We start from the raw sequence: 22,318 nt of genomic DNA, 5'->3' as shown, positions 1-22,318 counted from the left end.
GTAACATTTCGCGGGGCATTAGTTTCGCGCTATTGTCCAGTTAGAGAAAGGGACGGCTCGGTCCGTGGATCATGTTTATGGATGCAGGAGAACCCCGTTCATTTTACAGAACCGGGCATCGCTAAACGAAGCCGACTACGAAGGGTCCACTGCTATTTCATCCGTAAGCTGTGCATCTTATCGGGTTGGCTCTTCGAATAAATTTCGGACTGTTCGTGTAATTGCCCGGTAGCCCCGGGATCGCGTTCCCTTATTATTTATGGCCGTGGTTATTTGCTATTTCGATAACGAGACACAATGATGTACCGTTGAATATACATATAGACAACCTTATCGACAGTAATTTACGCCCTTGTCCCAGCGGCAACGTTGCCACTGAGTTTTAATTTCTCCTCCGCGTTGCCATCCTGTCGCGACGTCGCGCGACTCTATTATTTATTAGCACTATTCTTCCCGATAAAATGATGTTTCAATATTACATTGACGAAGCACTACAAGCCGCTGTTTTATATGAGACATATTTTATACAAGACATATCATTTTGAGCTAGTGCCGTCGCAACGTAATACTAGGATATTTAAAGACAATGAAATAAATGACTGATAACAAAACGAATGTTTTTTTATGGCTCGACCTAATATTTTGTCCACGGGTCAGCCGGTTTTGCACCCTGCGCACCATTTCCTAGAGGAGGACGGGAAACGGTAATGCGACCTGTAAACTAGTCATAACGCGATACGTACGAATATGACGTCAATTAAATGTTGATTGGGCCATTTTGATTGTTGTCTTTAATTAACAGTAAAACGGGATCTACTTTAACGAATGGATCGAGCAATGCATTAGTCGAGCGCTTGTGCGCGAATACGGTATTACGCTGCGCCGATTTTACAACTTACTGTGCCGACAAACATCGTTAAACCATTAAAACACGCCGTACGTTCGAGTAATCGACGCGCTCGCAATTGCGGCTACCGTTTATTATTGCCGAGAGAGTAAAAATTATAATAATCGGCGCGGAGTTGTTCCAGCATCGTCGTTGACGCGATTCGCGAACAATACGAGCCCCGGAACAGACCCAGCCACTCGAATCCGAAGCTTTGAATCGAATTTAACACTGGTACTACCGCACAATCAAAATGATTGGCTTGAAAATTTCATTCGAAAATTTTTACTTGATATGAACCTTACCTTCGTAGAAATGGCTTCGTCCTAACTGTTCGTAGTTCTGGTGTTAATCGAAAAATTTCTAGTTCGCCGGGAAAAGAAAAGCTCCGAAGTTGCTGAGCTTTGCCGGCGCAAGGACTCGCGAATTAACAGCGGTCGGTTCGGTTCGAAAAAGCATTAGCCGCGAACTTGAAAGCGCAGTCGAGACGTCGCCTGGGAATCGCAATAACCGTCACCGCGAGGTGTGATACGAGATGCAAATTACTCGTATCGGCGCGTCGCGTCGCGTCGCGTCGCGCTGCGGCGACGATGGGAACGCGTCCCCAGCGGCCGCGGCTCGATCCGCGATTATACCAGAAAAATTATTAATCGCCGATAAACGGTATCGACGAGCCCGTCGGTATTATGTATTTTTAGAATCTCTCCTTCCATCCGCGGTTCTCCCTTTATCCTCGTCCTTTTTTCTTTTTTCTTCTTTTATCCATTAGCATGATGCAAATGCGTCGACAGCGTCGGAGGAAACGAAGCGCGCATGCGTCCGAACGCTTCGCCGGACGCGCTAATGAGACGAAAATGGTGCTCGCATTCTCTCGAAAATTATAACTCGCAGATTCTTCGTGCGGTCATTATCCAATGAAAGTGGCCCGAAACAAGTCGAGGGACGTCTGTCAATTACGTTTTCGAAGTCTGGTTTGAAAGTCCACCGGATTGTTAATTAATTTCGCTGTTCTCGCGGGCGAGAAAGGGAAATACAGATTGAGAAGCACGCCGGCGAGAGGGGAAATATTTTCGCCGGCATTAGAGGTCGTTATCGAAACGCTCGAATCTCCGGAAGGGGATTCTTGCCGGGAACGGGGTGGAAGGGTATCGGAGGGTGTCGGATGGTGGTGGAAAGTGGGACGCGCGGGATTCCTATCAGCCGCGCGATTTCCAGCCGATGAATAGCGGAGACACTTTCGATATTTGGACTCGGTGATACACGAACACCGAGCGCTCTCGCTCGAGCATCCCGGTTAACGATTACCGTATATTTTTCGTCGTCCCGGTGCCGCCGCCGCCGACGCCGCCGCCATTCCTCTGTCTCACGTTAACGTTGCGCATCCCGCGGGAACAATTTTTTCTGCGCTCCCGACGCCGACCAACCCCTCCCTGTCCCTTCACCTACCCTCGTCACCGATCCAAGAATCATTACGACTGTTCGGTCAATGGAGCATCGATTTACTGCACGCGAGTATATGCATATTCACACACGTGCACTAATACGTATACCAATTCCTGCACATCCTTGCCTGCGCGTGTGCGCGTGTGCGCGTGTGCGCGTGTGCGCGTGTTCGACGAAACCATAGACGGTCGCGTTCGAAACGAGATTTTACGATGCGTTCATGATTTTATGCATTAACGCTCGTGTCCGTGCGGGTCGGCTGTGTGACGCGCGATCGGTTTTGAACGAGACGCTCGATTTCCTTGACACCTGTCGCGTTGCAAGCGTCGTCCATCGGAATTGAACTGCTGACCTTGGTGCATTCGCTGCCGGTTGCAACACACGCATAACGTACGTTGGATTCTGTACTGTTTCGTATGTCTCAACCTCACCGTTGTATTTATCGTCGATCCTTGTATGGCCTAGCGTTTCCCTTTACATTCCAGCGAGGGAACTTGTCGATGCGAATCACCATCTTCGAAAATAATGCTCGTTTCCATCGAGATTACGTACAAAATAATTGAGTAGATTCTGTTTCGAAGCACGCGTAAATGAAATCAGCATAAATGACTTGTTTTTACAGAGTAACAAGTACCGACTTGAATTGTTCAGCACGTTCGGCGGTGTCGACATCGAGATAATTATATCGATACAAATCGTTGCAGGGAACTCTTCTGAACGAGGATACGCCGGCCTCGAGATTACGCGAATCCGATGGAACTGTTTATTGGATACGCTCGAAACACGCTTAATAGAAATCCGGCCGATCAATTAGATAACGCAGGAATGATTGTCGACGAGAGGCGGATTAAAGCGCGAGGAGCAGATTTTCATACATAGAAATTACGTCCTTTTAAACGGCACAGACGCTATGAATTATTAATAACACGGACCGCTTTCGCAATTCAATAAATATCAGTGCGCGGACCATTAATATTTATCCGACATAGGTTTTACACGCGCGATCCGTGCTGACGAATAAACACAGGCCAATTAACAATTATCCAGTTGATTTACTAGGGTTCCGGAGTTTTCGCTCGGAACAAACTCGGCGAGCCGCTTCGCCTCGTCTCTCCTCTCCTCTCCTCTCCTCTCCTCTCCTCTCCTCTCTTGTCCGCGCCGCGCCGCGCCACGCCACGCTGCTCCGCACCGGCCTACCCGAGGAGAAAGATAATTGGATTTTGTATGGTCAGGCGTATTATGCTATCAACGCAACGAGAACAACTGTGATTCCGCTCGCATTTCTCGATACATTAGCGACGAACCGAACAATGTTCCGAATCGATAAGACGAATCTGAACTGAAGCGACGATATCGATGGAGATGGGACGAACAAAAGATTCTAAAGAGTGTAAAGTCATTTATTATATTTATTTAGTTCTAAAAGTATTAAAACGAATAGGCTATCATCATCGAATCTACGAAACCACAAGAAATGACTGTACAATATTTGAACTAATGGCAGTGGAACTGGTAGAATTATTCGAGATGCCAAAAACGACACGCAAGGACTAACACAAAAATTCCTGTTGCAAATTAAAGCCCCTCGAAGCCGTGAATTTCAACAGATTATTTAAAAATGCACAAATATTAAATAGGTGATGCGAATGTTTGAAAATGTTTAAAATACCGAACGAAACATACGGAAGCTTTTGGAAATCCTAAAATCTTCATAATGGTATCGCTAACGATCGGAGCTGTCGATGCGATGTTGCGACGAGAGAACGAAAGCGGATCGGAAATAGGACGAGATCAACGTTAGAGCTGTTAAGCACTCAAATAAGGACGGTGGACAGAGGACGAGAGGGGGCACTTTCGTGTTTTTAGAATCGCATTAACGTGAATTCATGTTCCATGAAAGGCTCGCAACTCGTTAGTTCTGTAAGTCTGTAGCAGGAAGCGCAGCCTTCGTTCGGAAAGATATGGCCTTAAAAATTACTGCGCCGTCGAACCGAGAGAGGAAATATGAAATAACTGGAAAAAGGGAACCTCGCATTTTCATGTGCGTATTACGAGAGGAAAAGGGTAGCTTAAATACTGCTCTTTGATTTTCGAAATTAGGAGGGAAAATCTTCGCTTCGCAACTTCAAGTTTTATTTTAGAAACTACGAAAGACCGGTGCAAGGATTTCGGAGGATTTCTAAAGCTTTTTTGGTAGCGTAAGGATTAAAAAAAGTGGAAAGAATTCGGAAGGCTGAAATACGGAAGAGTTCGGGACAGTAACCTGAAACCGTGATCCTGAATCAACAATTCTTGAAAGTTCAGTGAGTTAAAAAGATCACCCTACCGAGGTGCCGACAGAATAACGGTCCATTGTCCTTCCGCGTATCTCTCTATCTTTATGGTTGAGCGGTACTTGGCAGCCTAGTCTTCTAATTACGGATGAAAGTAAAAACGGCGTTAAAAATGCCGTCGAATCGTTAAGGATTTAATCCGTCGTCCTCCAAAGCGTTTCCTGAGCAATAACGGCCACGGATAAAGATACTGTTCTCTCGAGAATCTATCCGCGCGTGTATCGGTGTCAATTCTCGACGGTTCATTATTCCGACGTTCGATAAGAGCACGACTACCGAGCGAACATAAATAACAGGGCACGGTTAACTGGATTATATCATTGTCACATTATCGAACAATATATCGCGTCAGATACGGGAACGAAAATGTCTGCACTGTTATATCTGACCTCGCGGAACCAACATCGTTGGCTCGGCTCTTTCTTATTCCCGCATAATTCCGCGGACGAATTGATTCGTCTCCGTTGAATGCCATATTGTCTTTGGCTCGGGCATGTGCTCGATGGATTCAAGTAAATTTAGAGCGATAGCAGAACTGTCTGCGACATTTGCTGCAATTCGTTCTAATGCTTACCGTTTCTGAGATGTAATGTATTGTTGGTAACATTTTTTTGCGTTGCTGAAAATCACTAAGTATTTAAGTGAACAAGATTCGTCGGACAGACTGTACGTAATGTATAAAGTGTAGTAGATATTTGTTTTTTTCTAGACAACCGTCATGAATGCGTGGCCCCTTTTGCATTTTACAGATAGCAGGTAGAAAGATTTCGAAGACCGTCGAATGGAAAATTCTCCAACGGCATTAAAAATATAATTTTCGACCACGTAAATTGGATAAACGCGTAAATACTGTGATTCCGCGTGACCGGTCAAAGCGATAATTAAAAAGGGAAGGGAAGGGAAAGTGGAAAATTTAAAACACGCGAGACCGCGTGACGTGCATGGGCCAGCAGATATCGGAACGTTCTGTTGGAAATTAATGACGAATATTCATACCGTTCCGCTGACGCGCTTTTAAACAGCTACAACATTTTCGCTTCGGTAATAACGATAATCGAAGTAAAATATTCATGCGGCGGGGCGATTGTCGCGTCTTCGGGGACGGGCATTGACGACTCGTTCAGCAATTGGACCGCTATGGTTGGTTTTCGAACGTCCCTTAATCAACGGAATTGATAATAATCGTCGGCGAAATTTTCCACGATCACTTAATCGTCCATGATTCCCGCAATACTCGCCATTCGACATAACTGCTCCATTATTTCGCTCGTAGTCGATCCTGTAACTCGATCTTGTTTAACGTGCCACGTAACCGTACCTAAGCGAAGAACGTCGCCTAAAACTCCGCTGCAAATTTTCCGGTTTTCTAATGAAATTAAAAAAAAACAAAATGCAATCAAATATGATCATATTTTCAGTAGCAGAAGAATATTATTTCTGGATTTCGAGGACATTTCTTCGGCTCGGCGACGCTGGTGGAGGCTTCTTATCGACAGTGATTACGAGATTTTAACGGGGATTTCCTCGTTCCCCCTTCTTATCTGCACGCAGTTCTCGTTTCCTCTGACCTTCTGTTCGCTGCCTCCTTCTGTTCCCTTGTAACTGGATTCCCTCCGTTTCTGGAACTGTCGTCGTCAACCCCTTTGCAACTCCGTCGAACCCGAGCTCCACCTCCCCCACTCTCTTCGATCGTCTCTTCTTTTTTCGCTGCTTTAAGTTTGAATTCGATTTGCATGTGAAAGAATGTCATTCAAGCCCGGCGGTCTTCTTTCAGCATTTCGGTGGGCCGGGAGAGAGAGAAAGAGAGAGAGAGAGAGAGAGGGAGAGAGAGAGAGGGAGAGAGAGAGAGGGAGGAAAAGAGAGTCCGTTCGTTCTTCCTTGGAGCGGTTCTCTCGGCCCTGGTCCACTCGAGAGGCCGCCGGGGCCGGTCTGTGTCATGCAAATTTTATTATTGTGACCGCTGCCGGATCCGACTGACGCTTTCGTTCTTTCAATGTCGCCCTTTTGCACGATTACGGCGCCGTTGACGCAGCACTCGAGTCGTCGTTGATGGTCCTCCGGCAGACTCGATGGATCGTTGATAAACACTTTTCTCGGTCCGACCCGAAAGAATCTCCTCTATTCTCGCTCTTTTAGGCTCTCGGCCACTATTAGAGGAATACGGTGTCTCCGACGACCGTTCGCATGCTAATTTTCCCACAATAGTAACTGTCGAAATTAGAGAACAATGTTGAAATTAATTTGAAACATGAATATGACAAGTTTTATTTGATTTATGACATTATGAGCGATCGTTTGTTATCGTTTTATCGAGTTTCGAATGAAAGGTGTGCTATCTGTTTCGATATGACGAAAGCCGCGTCACGAGCTCTTTCCGTGTTGTCAAATAATTAACAATATTGTGTATATTGAATCTCCGAGATTCAGGACGTTTCGGTAACTATGCTTATATTTGCAGTACCTCCAAACATAATAGACTACCAGACCTCGTCGGACGTCGTCGTGCAGGAAGGTGCCAACGTCACCTTGACATGCAAGGCGAATGGAAGTCCTAAACCGAAAATCAGCTGGAAAAAGGACGATGCTTCGATGATCACTATTAACAAAACCTTATCTGGTAAGTCACTGGTTTATCCTCGCATTAAGCTATGTAGGTTAGTGTGAGCCGGGAAGGGAACAACAGTTGTACTTGCTAATGATTCGCGAAGATAATCGATATCTCAGATTTCCGGTCAGCGGACAGCGAGTTCGGTCCACCTTGCCGGCGATAAATTGTCCGTAAAACGAGAACCACGTGTCGCAGAGCCAACGAATTGCATGTCGTTATTAAAATTCAATGTTATCATTGGCGCTTTCCCGGCGATGCGTTCGCGAAGGAATTCTTGGCCGGCGAGCGGCCAGCGGATCGATGTCCAACGGGTTTCAATTACACGGCGGGGTGTAATACGGCGTCCGCGAATTAAATGACAGCTAGTGCCGTTTCCTGGACAGGAGGAGTTCGAGCCGAGTCGACCGTGGACATCCTTAAAATACGAATGACGTCGATCCGTGACCGGATTCCGATAGATTCGGGATGCGCACAACATGCGCGGCAATTAAAAATAATGACACTCGTCTGGAGGCCGTCCTAACATCAAACGCGCGGCCTACGAAAACTGTGTTACCGCTGTCGAAAGAAAGTACCGCTGAGAAGAGAAACAGAAAATCCAAGATCGCGACCGACGACCGACGACCGACGCGACCGACAAGCAGTGACCGATGCAACGCAACGGCGCGTTTAGCAAAGGAGATAAAAAGGAGCAGGAAGTGAAATGTATCGGTGCATAGTGCGGCCACGCGGGAGAAAGCAAAAAAGAACGATTTTATCATGTTTTTGGGCATACTCTGAACATTTTTCCTTAAATTCTCGGTTCAATTTTATTAATTGTTGTCGGTGGCGGTCGCCAGTAATCGTTTTACCAGGTTTTAACAGTTTTACTTCATTCTTTAACTTCAATATTTACTTACAAGTCTTTACTTCAATATTTAAATATTGGCAATAGAAGAGTAGAATTTTGTTTGGCTTTAACACGCGCTTTAATGACATCCACATTTAGGTGTAGCATGCTCGAAATTTTCGTAACGAATCTGGCAGGATATTGTCGGTTAAGGGGTTAAGAATATTTCCGTTGAAATTCCTATAAATCCTTAACGTGGCCACATCCGGTACGCCTCCCCTAGCAAAGGATGCCTGTCCTCATTAACGCGATACGCACCCAGAGGCCGGGAACGCATAGATTCGCCAGTCGTTAATAGCGGCCGGATGTGTCTCGTAATTACACGTGTCGCCGTTAAAATTCCAAGCGCAAAGTTTTTTGCGGCCTGTTACGGAATATTTACGGTTTTGCGGAGTCAACGCGACGGAAACCGAGGCCGCCGCGAACAATCAAAGATCTCTGCCCGTGGTTTGCGCGCGACGGATTTTTCAAATTGCATCGGGAACCGTAAAATGTTTTTGCGAGCCGGTGCCGCGAATATGCGAAACAATTTCGAAACCAGGGCAGGCAATACGCAATTAAGAAACTCGTCGAATTATAAACGAGATTGTGCCGAGTGACCAAAATAACGAGGTCGAGTGCTCGAGGTCCTGCATAACCTTCTCTTTTTAAGAAATTACTCGACGAATTACTTCGACGGGTTTCCGAGGTTGTCGCTTGGCTGCCCAGCCCGGAAAACGATTGCTGCGAGATTCTTTCTTCTCGCGAAACAGAACGGACGGCCGAAGCTGCTTTTTTCGCTCCTCGAATCTCGCATTATTTTGATTAATTGCAACAAACACGAGCCAACAGAATTATAATAGTATATAATCCATGTATCAATCGAAATCCTCTTTTCATTATTTTGGTAAACGTCGATAGATCGATAGAAGATCACGTTGTAACGAGAAACGTATAGGATACGTATCCGCAATTGTCAGCGAATATGCATGGATAGCGACGAAAAGTTTCAACCGTGTTCCACGTTACACAAAAAAACTGCCGAATATCATTTTTATTTTCGCGGTTTACTCGAGTCTCCTGCTTTAATCAATTCAACGCTGGTGCAGCACTGCGAGGTTTTCCATAGCCTGAAAGAAGCAGTAGTAAATGCAGCTGTACAGGACGAACACTGGTTCACGGAAGCTGCAGAAATGATACGCACGTCATTTATGGAATTTAGAACGTAATTGAAAACGCTGTTTTTCTTTTCAGTGCTGGAATGGAAAGGCGAGTCGCTGGAAATTACACGCATCTCCAGACTCGATATGGGTGTTTATTTGTGCATCGCATCCAACGGTGTGCCCCCATCTGTGAGCAAGCAGATCAAAGTCTCCGTCGACTGTGAGTACCTTTTTAACTGATATCAAAGCGCCGCTGGAACCCTTTTCACAAGACAGCCAACGGGTCGAGTAACCCAGAAGCCTATAAAAATGATTCTGCCGCCGTGCAACACCTGGCAGTCTTGAACCTTTAACGAATTCTCGCGATTTCATTGTTACAATACTGAAAAATACCATTTTTCCGGGACGGAAAAATATCGTCGAAAACGAAGGAAAATATTTTCATTTATAGGGAATTATATAAAGAGAAACCGATAGATTATTGTTATAATTTCTTTAATTGCAGTGTCAGAAATTTAATGTCAATTATGTCATTACGCGTTTGTACGCGAATCGAACAGGTTTCGAATACTTCTTCGTCAACGATCGCGATTCTAGAAAATCGTTTCGGTCCGACTCGGTTTGGCACGGTTTGGCACGGTTTGGCTCGACGCAACCAGATTCCTTGGAAACGGGTGCTGACGCCGTGGCAAGGGGTTGAAGAACATACAATTTAATAATGGAGAATGGTGTCCGGTAACAAAGCGAGCCTTTGCTTCTTGCACTCTGCCTTGTCCCAATGAAAGAAGGGTGGCGGTGGCGGGAGTAGATAAGCGTGGTGCTGCACGTCGAAGAGAGAGAGAGAGAGAGAGAGAGAGAGAGAGAGAGAGAGAGGGGGAGAGCGCGCGCAAGGGGGAAGACGGGGATGGAGAAATGGCGCATGAGCCGAGCCAAAGAGTGAAAGCGGACGGTGTAGAAGGTGAAGAGCAGTCCTGCCGGGACATAAAAGTAAGCTGGGCGAACCACGACACACCATTACCGTTTCCAGCCCGTGTACTCGCCTATTGTTACGTTACTGCTTCTCTTAAATACTGCGCGCGTGCCTTTCCTCCGCGAGCCCGCCCTCCCTCTCTTTCTCTCTTTCTCTCTTTCTCTCTTTCTCTTTCTTTTTCTGTCTTTTTTACTCTCTTCTCCCTCTTCGCCTTCCTTTTTCTCCTCAACACGCGCCAAGCCGTGGCAACGTTCAACCTATTTCGAATTAAACGCCAAACCTTTCTTCTTACGTTCGTCGAACGAAATTAGCTCCGGTGATCGAGATTTATAAGACTGGATCGCGTACGATCCAAAATTTATTCGGAAGGGTTAGGTTAATCGCGAAGATTGATCAACCGTAGCAGTTCCCTTTTTTTTCGATTATCCTCGCTGAGAAAATTCCGTTTGGAAACTTCCAACTGGCTGACAAGTGTTATTTGATAATGGAAAGATTATAAATTTTTCAAATTATAAACTTCTTTAAAAACTATTTCGCGATTATTTGCCGATGCGGTGATAAAGTAAAATGTTCAACCTTGCAGACGCTCGAATCAGCAACAACGATTTGCGTGAACGTAAAGCTGTAATCTTCTTATCGCTGTATCGCGTGCATTGTATTTCTTATCGTTTCGAAAACTTATTCTAGAACACGCCGCGATTATAAAAAAAGTGTAGATTGTAAAAATGCAACTTTACATTCACGCGAACGATCACCGCTTCGAAACATCCTTGGTACACCGAGAAACTTCACTTTATTATCACATTTGAAGTTGCACAGATATTATATAATCGCTAAAACTGTCATTGACGTAGGCGATCGAGAGCCTATAAATCCCTTTGAAAACAATGGCAAAAGCGAAAGCGTGGAATTAGGAAGCGGGAAAAATACGAGACACGTTTTGTCTGGTCATAAGAATTGCAGTTAAAGGCGTGAAAGTGTACGAAACCGAAGAGGATATCCGTTTAGCTGAAGTGAGAGCTAATTAATTTAGCAGCGGTGGCGGCGGCGGCGTAAAGGAGCGACGAATTACGATTCTGGTGGGGGAGATCGAGGGTGTTTAGGGTTGAGGAGGATCGGCGGGGGCCGGGGCGACGCACGAGGCTGGAATGGACCGGGGTACGGGGTCCTTCCGCGGATGCGCGGCGGATTATCCTTTTAGGTGTCCTTTAATTCCATTTGCAGCCGGTGCTCCGGCCAAAGGCTTTTGTCAACGAGTATTACCCAGAGCCCTTTGTAGTCAAATTGCGATCGAGTAATGTAATAGTTCTGTCCGCGATATGCATTACCCGGCGTTGGCCCGGGAATTCAATAAGATGTTCATGGAAAGAAAATGTAATTTTCTGCGTGGACCGTCCGCGGCCCGGCCAGCGGGACGATAACGAGAGAGAAAGAGAGAGAGAGAGAGAGAGAGAGAGAGAGAGAGAGAGAGAGAGATTATTTTCACGCTCGTTGACTCGGCTTCCGTTCGCCTAGATAGAAGGAACACGCGGTAATGCAGATGTTACGGGCTTTACGAATTATCAGACGCACTTGCCGTCGATTGTCGATCAACCCAGCGGATTGCAATCGGTTAAGGTGACTGCGTCAATTACCGTGTCCGTTACCGTTTCCCCGCCGTAATTTTACTTACTGAATTTTAATTTTATTAAATTACAGATTTTAGAAATTTACGTCTTGTTTCCATTTTACCGAGCACTGCAACCGGACTAAATTTCCATCCAAAAGTTATTTAAATTGTTGAAGACCTTCAACATCGCTTAAATGGGAACAATAATTAATACGCGCCTAATAATTCTTAAATCAGGGATCCGGTAAGCTTTTACAAAGCATTTTTCTCGTTAACGAACACATTTATTTTTGCTAATTAAAACGTGCGGAATCATTTGTTTCATCCGATCCCGGGAGAACGTGCACTCGTACGAGTGGCTATGTAGGTTGCTTCTCGCATTTAGCTCCAATTTCAAGCAATCCTGTTCTAAAAAGATAATTATGATTTTTTTCGTGTAACAGAGGATGCGATGGAGGAAAAACGGTTCGTTCGAAGCGTACCAGTTTATCGTATTAACATTGGAGTCTCTGATAAACGAAGAAAAATTCAGCGTTCGTAATTACGAACTTACTTAAATGTTTCTTTCGTGAATGTAAAACGGTGATATTATGTAAAGAACTTTGCAACGCTTGCACTATCGTCAATTACCCGATGGAAAAATGTAGAATTTGTAAATCTTATTCAGCTGAATAGAAATAAACGAACGAAGAACGATAATTGTTCTTATTAACAATTATTATTAATCGACGTTCGACGCAAATACCTGGACGTACAAAGAAGAATCTGTTTTTGTTACGTAGTATAGAAATTGATGAGCCGCGATTGCCACGGGTCGCGGATTTCGCTAAAAGGTTTTCTTCTTAATTAATGCGTAATCCTCGGCGACAGCGTGATTAAAGCACAATCGACACGTATTATGGAGGGACGAACGCTAAAGCCAGAAATTATCAAATTAATTCGAGCGATAATTCGAGCTCGTTCCGCGGGTTTTTATGTTCCCGGAGGGGAAAATTAATTAAACGACTGGACAGATTACATCATACCTGCGAGATGGTATTACAAGTTTACGAGCTGGGAAACTTTACGTGTTCGATGGCCCGTGTTTCATTGCCCGATCTTTGAATCTGTCCTCGAAGGACACTGTAGAATAATCATCGAACTTTGATAACTCTTCGTCTCTGGAATTTTGCTCTGAACCCGTTGGAAAACACAGTTATCGAGCGATTCTACGCGAAACAACGCATCAAAAATAGTTGGTCGATTTATTATTTCCATATCGCTTTTGCGAATAATTCGAGTATGAAAATTATTTGAATAAAGAATATCTCGTTTTGTTTGAGTAAAGAATCGTTCGACGGAATAAAGAGAATAAAGAATGAACGTTGTTTGGCATCCGGTTTCAATAACGTCGTCGTCGGTGATCGCTCGAAAACGAGCATAAACGGTAACGGACTAGCAGGGGCTCCGAGGCAGATTTCGCATCTGACACAGGCCCTTATTTGCCCGCTGCCTCACTTTAATCAACCCTTTATAGCCATTCCGTGAAACGCGGCCCATTTATTCCTTGGTAGTGGTGTTCATTCATTTTTAAAAATGCGCGCATACGTCCGGCAAGCCGTGTGCATACTGTATCAAAGACCGGCATTCTGTGGAGCACGCGTTATCGATCGCGCGTAATCTACGGAGTGCAGCGAGCCGAGGACCCGGCAGAGCCATAAGTCGCCCTTTTTTAATTTGGACACCGGCCGGGGCATAGTTAATGGCCGTTACACTTGGATACGCCCGGACGAACCTGCCGGAGGGACGGTGATTTTTTCGCGGGACGGAGCACTCGGAGACGAGTCGGAAAATCTGCTGGGAAAATTATTCGACTCCCTCGTGGCCGCTCCTTGGACAGACCGAGACCGAGACCGAGACCGAGACCGCCCGTTATGATTTATAATTGTCGGAGACGGGGATCCGTTCGAGACGGCGACCTTCTTAAATTTACGGCTCCGCCTGTTCGTTACGATTCCGGCATTCTGCTTCGCCGAAAATCGTTGCGCCTCTCTCGTTCAAATCTTCAATCTTACAACTCCTTTTGCTGACAAGCGGATGCTTATCAAGACACTACACGTACGTCAGACTCGTGATAGAGATTCCTAGGAATATCCTGTCAAGTATAACTGTTATTCCGTTCTTTCAAGTCGGAATAAAATTCTGTCCTTTTGCAATGAATTTTTAATCATTCCCTTGTTGAAAAGAGGCCCGTCATTTCGTCCGAGAAGCATATTGGGTATTCCACTCGCTCCGTCATACCTGCACGTCTGTAGTTCTCGCCGCACCCTTCTATAACCTCACGAAACTCACTTCTATTGGTAAATGAGAAAACTCGCAAGCTAATCGACGCGGGAAGCATGGTTGGTCGACCCCGCCCGCACTACATAATCACGCGTTCAGCGCTTACTGGCTTATTGTTAGCCAGTAATAATCAAAATTCTGGATCCAAAACGAAATTGGAAGAGGAATCGCGCCTATTAATAATTCAGTTCCAATTAGTAATTAGTTATAATGGCCAATTTAGTTCTAATTAATAATTGCTAGTTACAAATGATCGTGTGTTCATTAGAATGATCTGAAGTTAATATTTTAGGGATAAGTGAACGCTCTTGCGTCTCTTGTTTTTCGTCGCGCGTCTCCCCCCGTCGTTTCCTCAATTTCTAGGAAAATCTAATTAATCTACAAAACTGGGAAATTCTGCTGAATTTTACATTGAATCCGTAGAAATTTATTAAAACTCCAGTTCTGTATCGAATATTTCCCTAAATCTTGCTCCTCTTTACCCCGAGATTTGACGGCCACGCTTTTTCATGCTCTGTGTGCCGCTACCAAATCCCAAACGTACTTACTTCGAGCCCCGAAGAGAGAAAAAAAAATGGTCGAGAGATAGAGCGACGAGAAAACTAGCAGACGACCGAGGCAAAGATAATCCATTTTCTCCTCTGTGAAGGATCAGGATCGGGCTCTTGCTGCGTGCACACGCGCGAGTCTTCTCGGCGGGTTAGTACTCCGAGTGTGCATAAAACTTGCCGTCGCGTCTCTCGATTACAAAATTTTCCGAAGAAAAATCGTTTCTTTGACGCACCGCTGTGTCCCGTGTCCCTTTTCATAGATTGGCCCTGAATATTTCATTCATAGTTACCTGTCGAAGCGTAGAATGTGCCTCGCGGTGCCTCTGTCGAGGACTACACCGCGCGTTTGCATAATTTAATGGAATAAAGATTTCACTGTGTCGGCGAACGTTTCTCCCCCTGCCAGAAACCTCTGCCAGATTTACCGAGGAAACGGAATCTTTTTGTTACGCTTCGCTGCACCAATTATCGCGGATTCGACGCATTGGAATTCTTTGTTTTACCACGATTGGGATCGCTTTCGTTGCTTTCGGTGCTCGGCGAATCTGGCGTTAATCGATACCCGCGATGTGCCGTCCCCATGATTTCGATTATTATTGTTACGGTGTCCCCAGGCGGTCAATAATATCGTCGGCAGTTTAAGGTTCTCGGCACCGGCGCGGTTTGTCAGTGAATGTTGACGGTATTGACAGCGTGCAATTATTATTGACAGCACCGTCGAATAGCATTCGTTCTACGATGACGAGCATGTGAGAAGAGAATTATCAAGGGAGGAAAGAGTACAAACGATAACAAGCACGTGTAACAAACACGACCTCGCAACAAATTTGGAGCAACGGTAACACAATAGGATTTTCTCATTGCGGCAAACTCGAATATGGATTTCATTCTTCTTCCTTTAACATAAATATGCGCATATCAAAATTATCCTTATTCTCTTCTTAATGCAGCCAATAATTTATCCCCTTTATTTTGACTCGATATCCATATTGCGGCATACATGAGTGCAGTTTTAATTCCTGTTTATCTAGCTTGCTTGCATAATGACGATACCTATTGAATAATTGTCAAAATAATTATATTGTTCGTTCGTCGGCTCGTTATACATACGATGACGCTGAGAAACAGCAACCGATTGCCTCGAGTAATAACTATTATTCTCGGCAATGGAGGCAGTAATTAGATTGACGGGATCACAAATACAATATTAATAATCAAATCTACAACATGGGATCATGTGAACACGATGGCGACTAGTATTGTAAAGTAATTTGATCCAACAAGTCATGGTATTATTATGGCATGAAAACTGAACAATGTAGCTCCGTGTTTGGTTTGCAAGTGAAACTAGGCGGAACTGGATACAACTACTAAATACATTACTAACAAATGCATTGCTGCATCGTACACTGCTTATCGTTAAGGTTACCAAATGCAAGTCGTGCCTTTCTGGAAGAATTGTATCAATGTTTTGCAAGCATTGCAGCCGGTGTGACATCTGTGCAATCACTTTGAACTTAGCTCTTTAAACTTAGTCAAGCCTTTCCATTACATGGAGTTCGTTATGATTAACCGGTAACGACAAGCAAGCGCCTCTGGTAGGTGGTGTTTTTTATGTATCGAGATGAAAGGTGTCGGAACCGTAAGATAGTAGCGGTTTCCGCGGATGCGGCGAGTCAGCCGTTGCACCCTCTGTCCGGGGTGTATCCTCGGTTTCTCCGCGCCACACCCCCGCGCCGATCCTCGCGCTCCCTAACTCGCGGCGCCGGTGGCAATCTGTTATTAAAATCAGCAATGAGAAAAATCCGTGCCGTATCTACGCGGGACGGACGCGCACCGACAGACGTGTTGCGGCAAAAATTAAGCCACCTGCAAACTCGGAGACGAAATTACGGCCGAGGAGGTCCGCCACCGGAAGCCGTGCGCTGCACGTTGCTTGCGAACGTGGGGCCGTTGGATAGGATTTTCGACGATCGACCGATAACAATCTCCCCGATGTTCCCTCCGGTTAGTTACTCGCCCCAGTTTTCTCCCAGCTTTTCGGAATTTTTTTCGTGCGCCGTTCTATTAATTTGATGCCCGTATGCGGCCGCACGCCGCGCCGCGCCGCGCCGCACCGCTTCTCGGATCAACGTCGACCAGCCGAGAGCTGACCCTCGCATTTTCGACTTCGCCGGCGCAAATTAAGAACGAAACTTTTAACCGCTGCTTTCCATATCAGCCGATACTTGCCAACTTATTAATAGGCCGCGGATTTTACGCGTTTATCAGAGAAATTAGTAGGTGCAATCTGATGTGATAAAACGACGAGTAGAATATTACAGCGGCACTGCTGTAACGTGATGTTAGGTGATTATTGGCTTATGGAAAAGATCGCAAAGGAATAAACGTTACAAGTAGAAAGGAATGAAAATGTTTCACGTAAAAGTACAATTTTTGTAAAAAAATAAAAAAGTGAAATAATTCCTCCACTCTGAAAAGAACCATTCGAATTCCGACACTTGGAATTATTTATCGGTTCACGATTAAAATTGCTATTGAACCACGAGTCAGAAATTCTGAAAAAACATTGGACGACCGCTGTATGCGCGGCTCGAGTATCGTTCCGCGCGGAAGCTCTGGAAATTCGAAAAATTAAATCCAGCGTCGAAGCGCCATAATGAATGGCAAAGATTCGTTCGGAAGCTCGGTTACGCATTTTATTCGGAGGATAATCGGCAAACGATTAATTTGCGGCTCGGGGTCGCGTTTCAAATTGATTCGGTCCGTTCGAGCCTCAAAAATTGCTGCGGTTTTTCTCGTTTTGACTGACACAAGCATCTTTTTAATTTTTTTCGATTGGTGTTGCCGACGCGCAGCGAGCGCGGCGCCCGGCGCCCGGCGCGGATTGACGTTTCGATTTAGGCGACACCACCTTGAAATATTCATTTTCCTCGGGAACGACTGTGCTTATCGTGTTTGCCGATTGTAATTTAATTGTCCGGCAGCGAGGAAATTGGAGTTCTGCCTCGGAACGCACACCGCCGATATTACAGATCGGCATTTGAATCCATCGATTTCAGTTTATCCGGCTAAAGCCCTGAAAATCATCTGCTCCTCGAACCAACGAAAATGCGATTTCGCAACAGCGGCGGACGCTAATCTACCGGCGAATTTGCGATCAATTGTCACATCCCTCGGCCCTTCGTAACGTATTCCGACGAATACGCGCGCACCCGGAGCGGAGACGAGTCTCGACCGAGCAAACGAATAGCTCGTGAAACGCTCTTTAGAAAACCAACCCGTTGCGCGTCGTCGGCGCTGCGAGAATTTATTGCGTCGACTTCCCGCGGTAGAAACATCAAAGTATTTTCATATTAAACGCAGCTCGAGTTATTGCAGCACCGAGACATTGCACGGACTTTACGTTCTCGTTTCGTGCCCCGCCCATTTACAAATTAGGCTTCAAACTTTCGATAACTTGCCATTGAATTCGTAGGACAGTGGAACTAGTTGCCATGGGGCAGTATTTCTACCATCCTTCACAGTTTTATCTCAAAATTATTAAAATCGTAAAGCTGCTTCTATTAGGAATTGTTGAATTCACTCATTTATTTATTCACGCACGCGCTAAATTTGAGAATGCTGATTTGACCACTGACTCAGCCCGCCCGATGGGATCGAGCACGAAAAACAAGCCCGCCCCACGGTGCGGCCAGTGAATTCAGGCCCCGTCGCGAACGTGTTAAAGCTTATGGAAAATTCCTCCAGGGGCAAATAATTGAACTGTTGAAAGCAGAAAGTATGTAAGTTAATTTGCATATAATATAGAATGAATGAAAATTTCTACAGAATATAATAGTAATATAAAAAGTTACGAGAGCTGGTTTTAAGCTGTAACCTAAAGTAATAAAAGAAAGCGATTGGAATAAAAATTTTACACGATACGATTTAAAGATGTTAAATGAATCTAGCAGAAAATTGACTTGCACCGCTTTTGCTTCGGACGATTCGATTATGGATATTCTCCTTTCTTTTACATCTCGGTAGCGCGTTAGTGTCGCGAAACGTTACTTTACGCTACCAAACTGGGCTTCGGACTTCGCCGAGAGTCTTCATAGAACTCTGCATCGAATGGAAGCCGAGGGTTATGCTTATCCAGGGTAAACCCCGTCGGCGTCGAATTAATATCGAAAACAGAGGAGGCGGAATCGATGTAGAGAGCGGGCCGAAAGTTTACAGGAGATCCCTGCGCAAACATATAAATCATAATGCACCGTGAGCCGTCTCCGCTCAAAGGATTCCATTACTCAGTCGCAGGTTCGAAAAAGAGGAGCAAAAACGAAAAATAAGAAAGAGAAGAGTCTAGAGTGGGGGGAAAGACGTGCGACGGGGGTCTGCAGAGTTAGGCTGGCGGGAGAAGGCACGAGCAGGTCCTCGAAAAAAATTTCAATCAGTTTCGCCGCTGCGAAAGGAGCGTCGGGGGTAGCTTCCATAGGAACCTTTTAGGCTCGCGAAAAGGAGCACAATAATGATCGAATTTTCTCTCGACATCGATCTTCTACAGCCGTGTTTCCTCGTCTGTTTCGGCGCTCGCTTATCTACGTATTCCTCATTCTTCTAATATAGCATATTTTTGCGTAAGAATAAATAAATAAAAATTTCTATTTATGTATTTTATATGATTGCTGCACAGGGTTGATGTAACTGCAGTATGTTGAAACGAAATTGATTTAAGTAGAAAATTAAGGAGAACGTACTAAGATGAACCTATCGTTATTTCGGTCACTGTACAAGCCTGCTGGAAGAAAGATTGCCGTCGAGGGTGCAGGAGAGAGGGCGAGGTGCAGGCGGCTGGGCACAGGGGTGTGAACGGTCGACTATTGCGAGAAAGCAGGGCCTTATCGTCTACGAGCTGGCGTTTATTTAAATTTAAAACTGGAAGATCGATCTCGAGCGACGCCCCTGCCGCTCGGCTCCGCGCCGCTTCATGCCAGCGCCGCCACCCCCCGCAGGCTCCGTGCCCCTTCGGCTTTCCTTTTTTCCAATCCCAGACGCGACCCGAGACCCTTTCTCGGCCCCGCGTCTCGCCGCCTCTAATTCCCAGCTCTTGTCGATCGTCTCCGCACCCGGCACGTACCTCGAAAAACTCATTAACGTGTCTCGGTGACTCTCCTTCCGCGTCCTCCTCCTCCTCCTCCTCCTCCTCTCTCCCTCTCTCTCTCTCTCTCTCCTCTTCCTCCTGCTGCTTCTCCTCCTCCTCCACCCACTACACCCCCTTCTTCTTTCTTGTCTCGCTCGCCAGCCCTCGTTGCTCTCTCGACTTCGCGCGAGTCGAAAGGAAACGACAACATGGACCGGGCCTTGGAGAACAGACCGACAGATTCGCGATACTCGCAGTTTTTCACGGTGTTCGTGACCCGAGCCTGGCTCTAGCTGCTCGAGATGCAAGCAGGACGAAGGTCGGCCGCCGAGATCGGAGAACACGCTGTCGGTTTGCTTTGCTGATCGAATTTATGTGCTTGTTGAGGGGGCACGCCTATCTGCGAGCCTCGGAGGTCGCGGGCTACGAAATTTTTCGCATATTTTGGGAACGAGGGTTCGCGAACCTCGGAGACTGTGTAGTCGACAAATATCAGTAATTTTTTTCGTTGAATAATAATGTGGAGACTGCGGGCTTTTATGCAAACTCACATCTTTCGGAATATTTTTATAAAACTCTGAAGGAGAAAATGATTTCTTGCAGCGATTGGAATATTTTTTCCGGCAAACGTGGCATAGAAGCATAATTAATATTTGTCGATATCGAGATTTAATTGTATTTGAAAATACTTAGGCGAACCATAAACGCGTACAAATCTGCAATAATAAATAATAGATTGATTGCTATTGATCAATTGTTGTACGTTTGGTCTGACTACAGTCACGATTCACTTTATATTTGTCGATTGAGATATATTAAATGCCAATAACCATAAAGATTAATGTGCCGAAGAACAAAAGAAGAACTCGGCAATGAGTCAGCCCACAGCAACCGGCTCTACAATACCGTATGCATATTTGACAATTTTCTGCGACGTTTGTTGCTGGGTCTTCTGTACCGAACAATGGACGAACGTTCACAGTTTTTCCTCCCAAAACAATGTCCAGCGTAACCTTTTTGTTTTGCAACAATTCCGGTTCGATCACCGGACCGAATACTGTAACAGTAAAAAAACAGTAACCGATAACCGGTAAAAGTTCGATTTCTCCATTCGCTTTTGTAAACGAGCGGAGCGTGGCGTACAAGCGGTATTCAAACAATATTCAAAGATCCTGCCTCCGTGGAGCACGCGTGCAAGCATCGGAGACGAAAAAGCGACGCTCCATTCCCTCCCGCTGTCTAGTCCGTGTGAATGCGAGTTCGACGCGACATAATGGTCGGTGTTGGTAGATCAACATGTGGAAAGGCAAAGGGAACACGATATAAGGATGTTCCTCTTGCTTGTCGAGGGGCTTGTATTTGCTGTCGACCGTTGAAATCATCACGATTTTCCCCCGGTCGTGTCCCGGCTACGCCAAAGCCACCCGCAATTAAACGAAAGGGCCGCGAATCCTTTCTGCCATCGAGACTCACTTCTTTTTCCTTCATTTTCTGTCTCCGGCTATGCTTGTATGCAGACATTTTTCACCCCAACACGAAATTGCGACGGCGTTCTATGTAGAATACTTCCGAGGACATTCTACGTGCACATGCAGCGGATGTTGTGCTAAAAAATAACAGGAGGGAACTGATTGCATAACATCTAGATTGTGATGCTTTAATTTCTCCAAATCGTGCAATTGCTTTCTCGATTATTTACGCGACTTTTCCTATCCTTTCAAGGGATTCATGACATTCCGAATTATTTGAAGAATTTGTAAATTTCGACTCCATCGCGTAACCCTCGCGAGCGACTGCGACAGTACAATAGCCGATAACCACGGGGGCGAGAGAAGCAGCGAGACACAACGCAGGCGACAGAAATCAGCGAGCCCGGAGTGCGTGCGCCGCCCTAAACAATTGTTAATCGCCCGTTAAAGTTCCCGTAATTAATCCGGCCCCGTACACGTGGATGCGAAGCGGTCGTTAAACTTAATCGTCGAAATTATTCAGTCGCCCCGGTCGGCCCACCCCCGCGAAGGAGCGACAGGGAGGGGGGCAGAGTTCAGTCGCGATAAACGCAAGAGTAAAGAAAGACGTTCCTTAATCTACTGCATTCGCCGCGCAAGAATATCCTTGCCAGGGTGAAATTTAGTCGGCGCGCTGGAGTAGAGAGGAAGATTAAATAATAGAAAAAAAGGAAACGAGTAAAGAACAGCTCTTACCGGGGCGCTGCTGAAATATTTTATTAACGAGGCTGCTCTGCAGTAGTTGCGCCTGTGCCAGTAGCCGGCGCGGCTCGGCGCGGCTCGGCGCGGCGAGACGCGGCGAGACCTCGCCGGCGAAGTGTATTATGAGCCAAAGGATGTTACGCTCGCCTTCGGGAACCGCCGGCTGTTACCAGTTATTTAGCTTATTTAGCTTGTTTGCCTTGGTTCTTCAATTACTATCATTATAATTGGCT

The 22,318-nt window shown here is 45.7% G+C and overlaps 1 protein-coding gene across 1 annotated transcript in view; it reads left to right on the top strand.

Annotated features, from left to right (window-relative positions):
• The window catches only part of LOC144469774 (lachesin), a 259,484-nt gene that overhangs the window by 142,510 nt on the left and 94,656 nt on the right, over positions 1–22,318 (top strand). Inside the window, exons 4-5 of the mRNA XM_078180383.1 lie at positions 7,121–7,279; positions 9,393–9,521. Coding sequence (XP_078036509.1) covers positions 7,121–7,279; positions 9,393–9,521 — 288 coding nt within the window. The remainder of the gene's footprint in view (positions 1–7,120; positions 7,280–9,392; positions 9,522–22,318) is intronic.

Source organism: Augochlora pura, chromosome 5 (genome assembly GCF_028453695.1).
Source record: "Augochlora pura isolate Apur16 chromosome 5, APUR_v2.2.1, whole genome shotgun sequence".
NCBI lineage: Eukaryota > Metazoa > Arthropoda > Insecta > Hymenoptera > Halictidae > Augochlora > Augochlora pura.
This window is presented reverse-complemented; position numbering and strand designations above follow the sequence as displayed.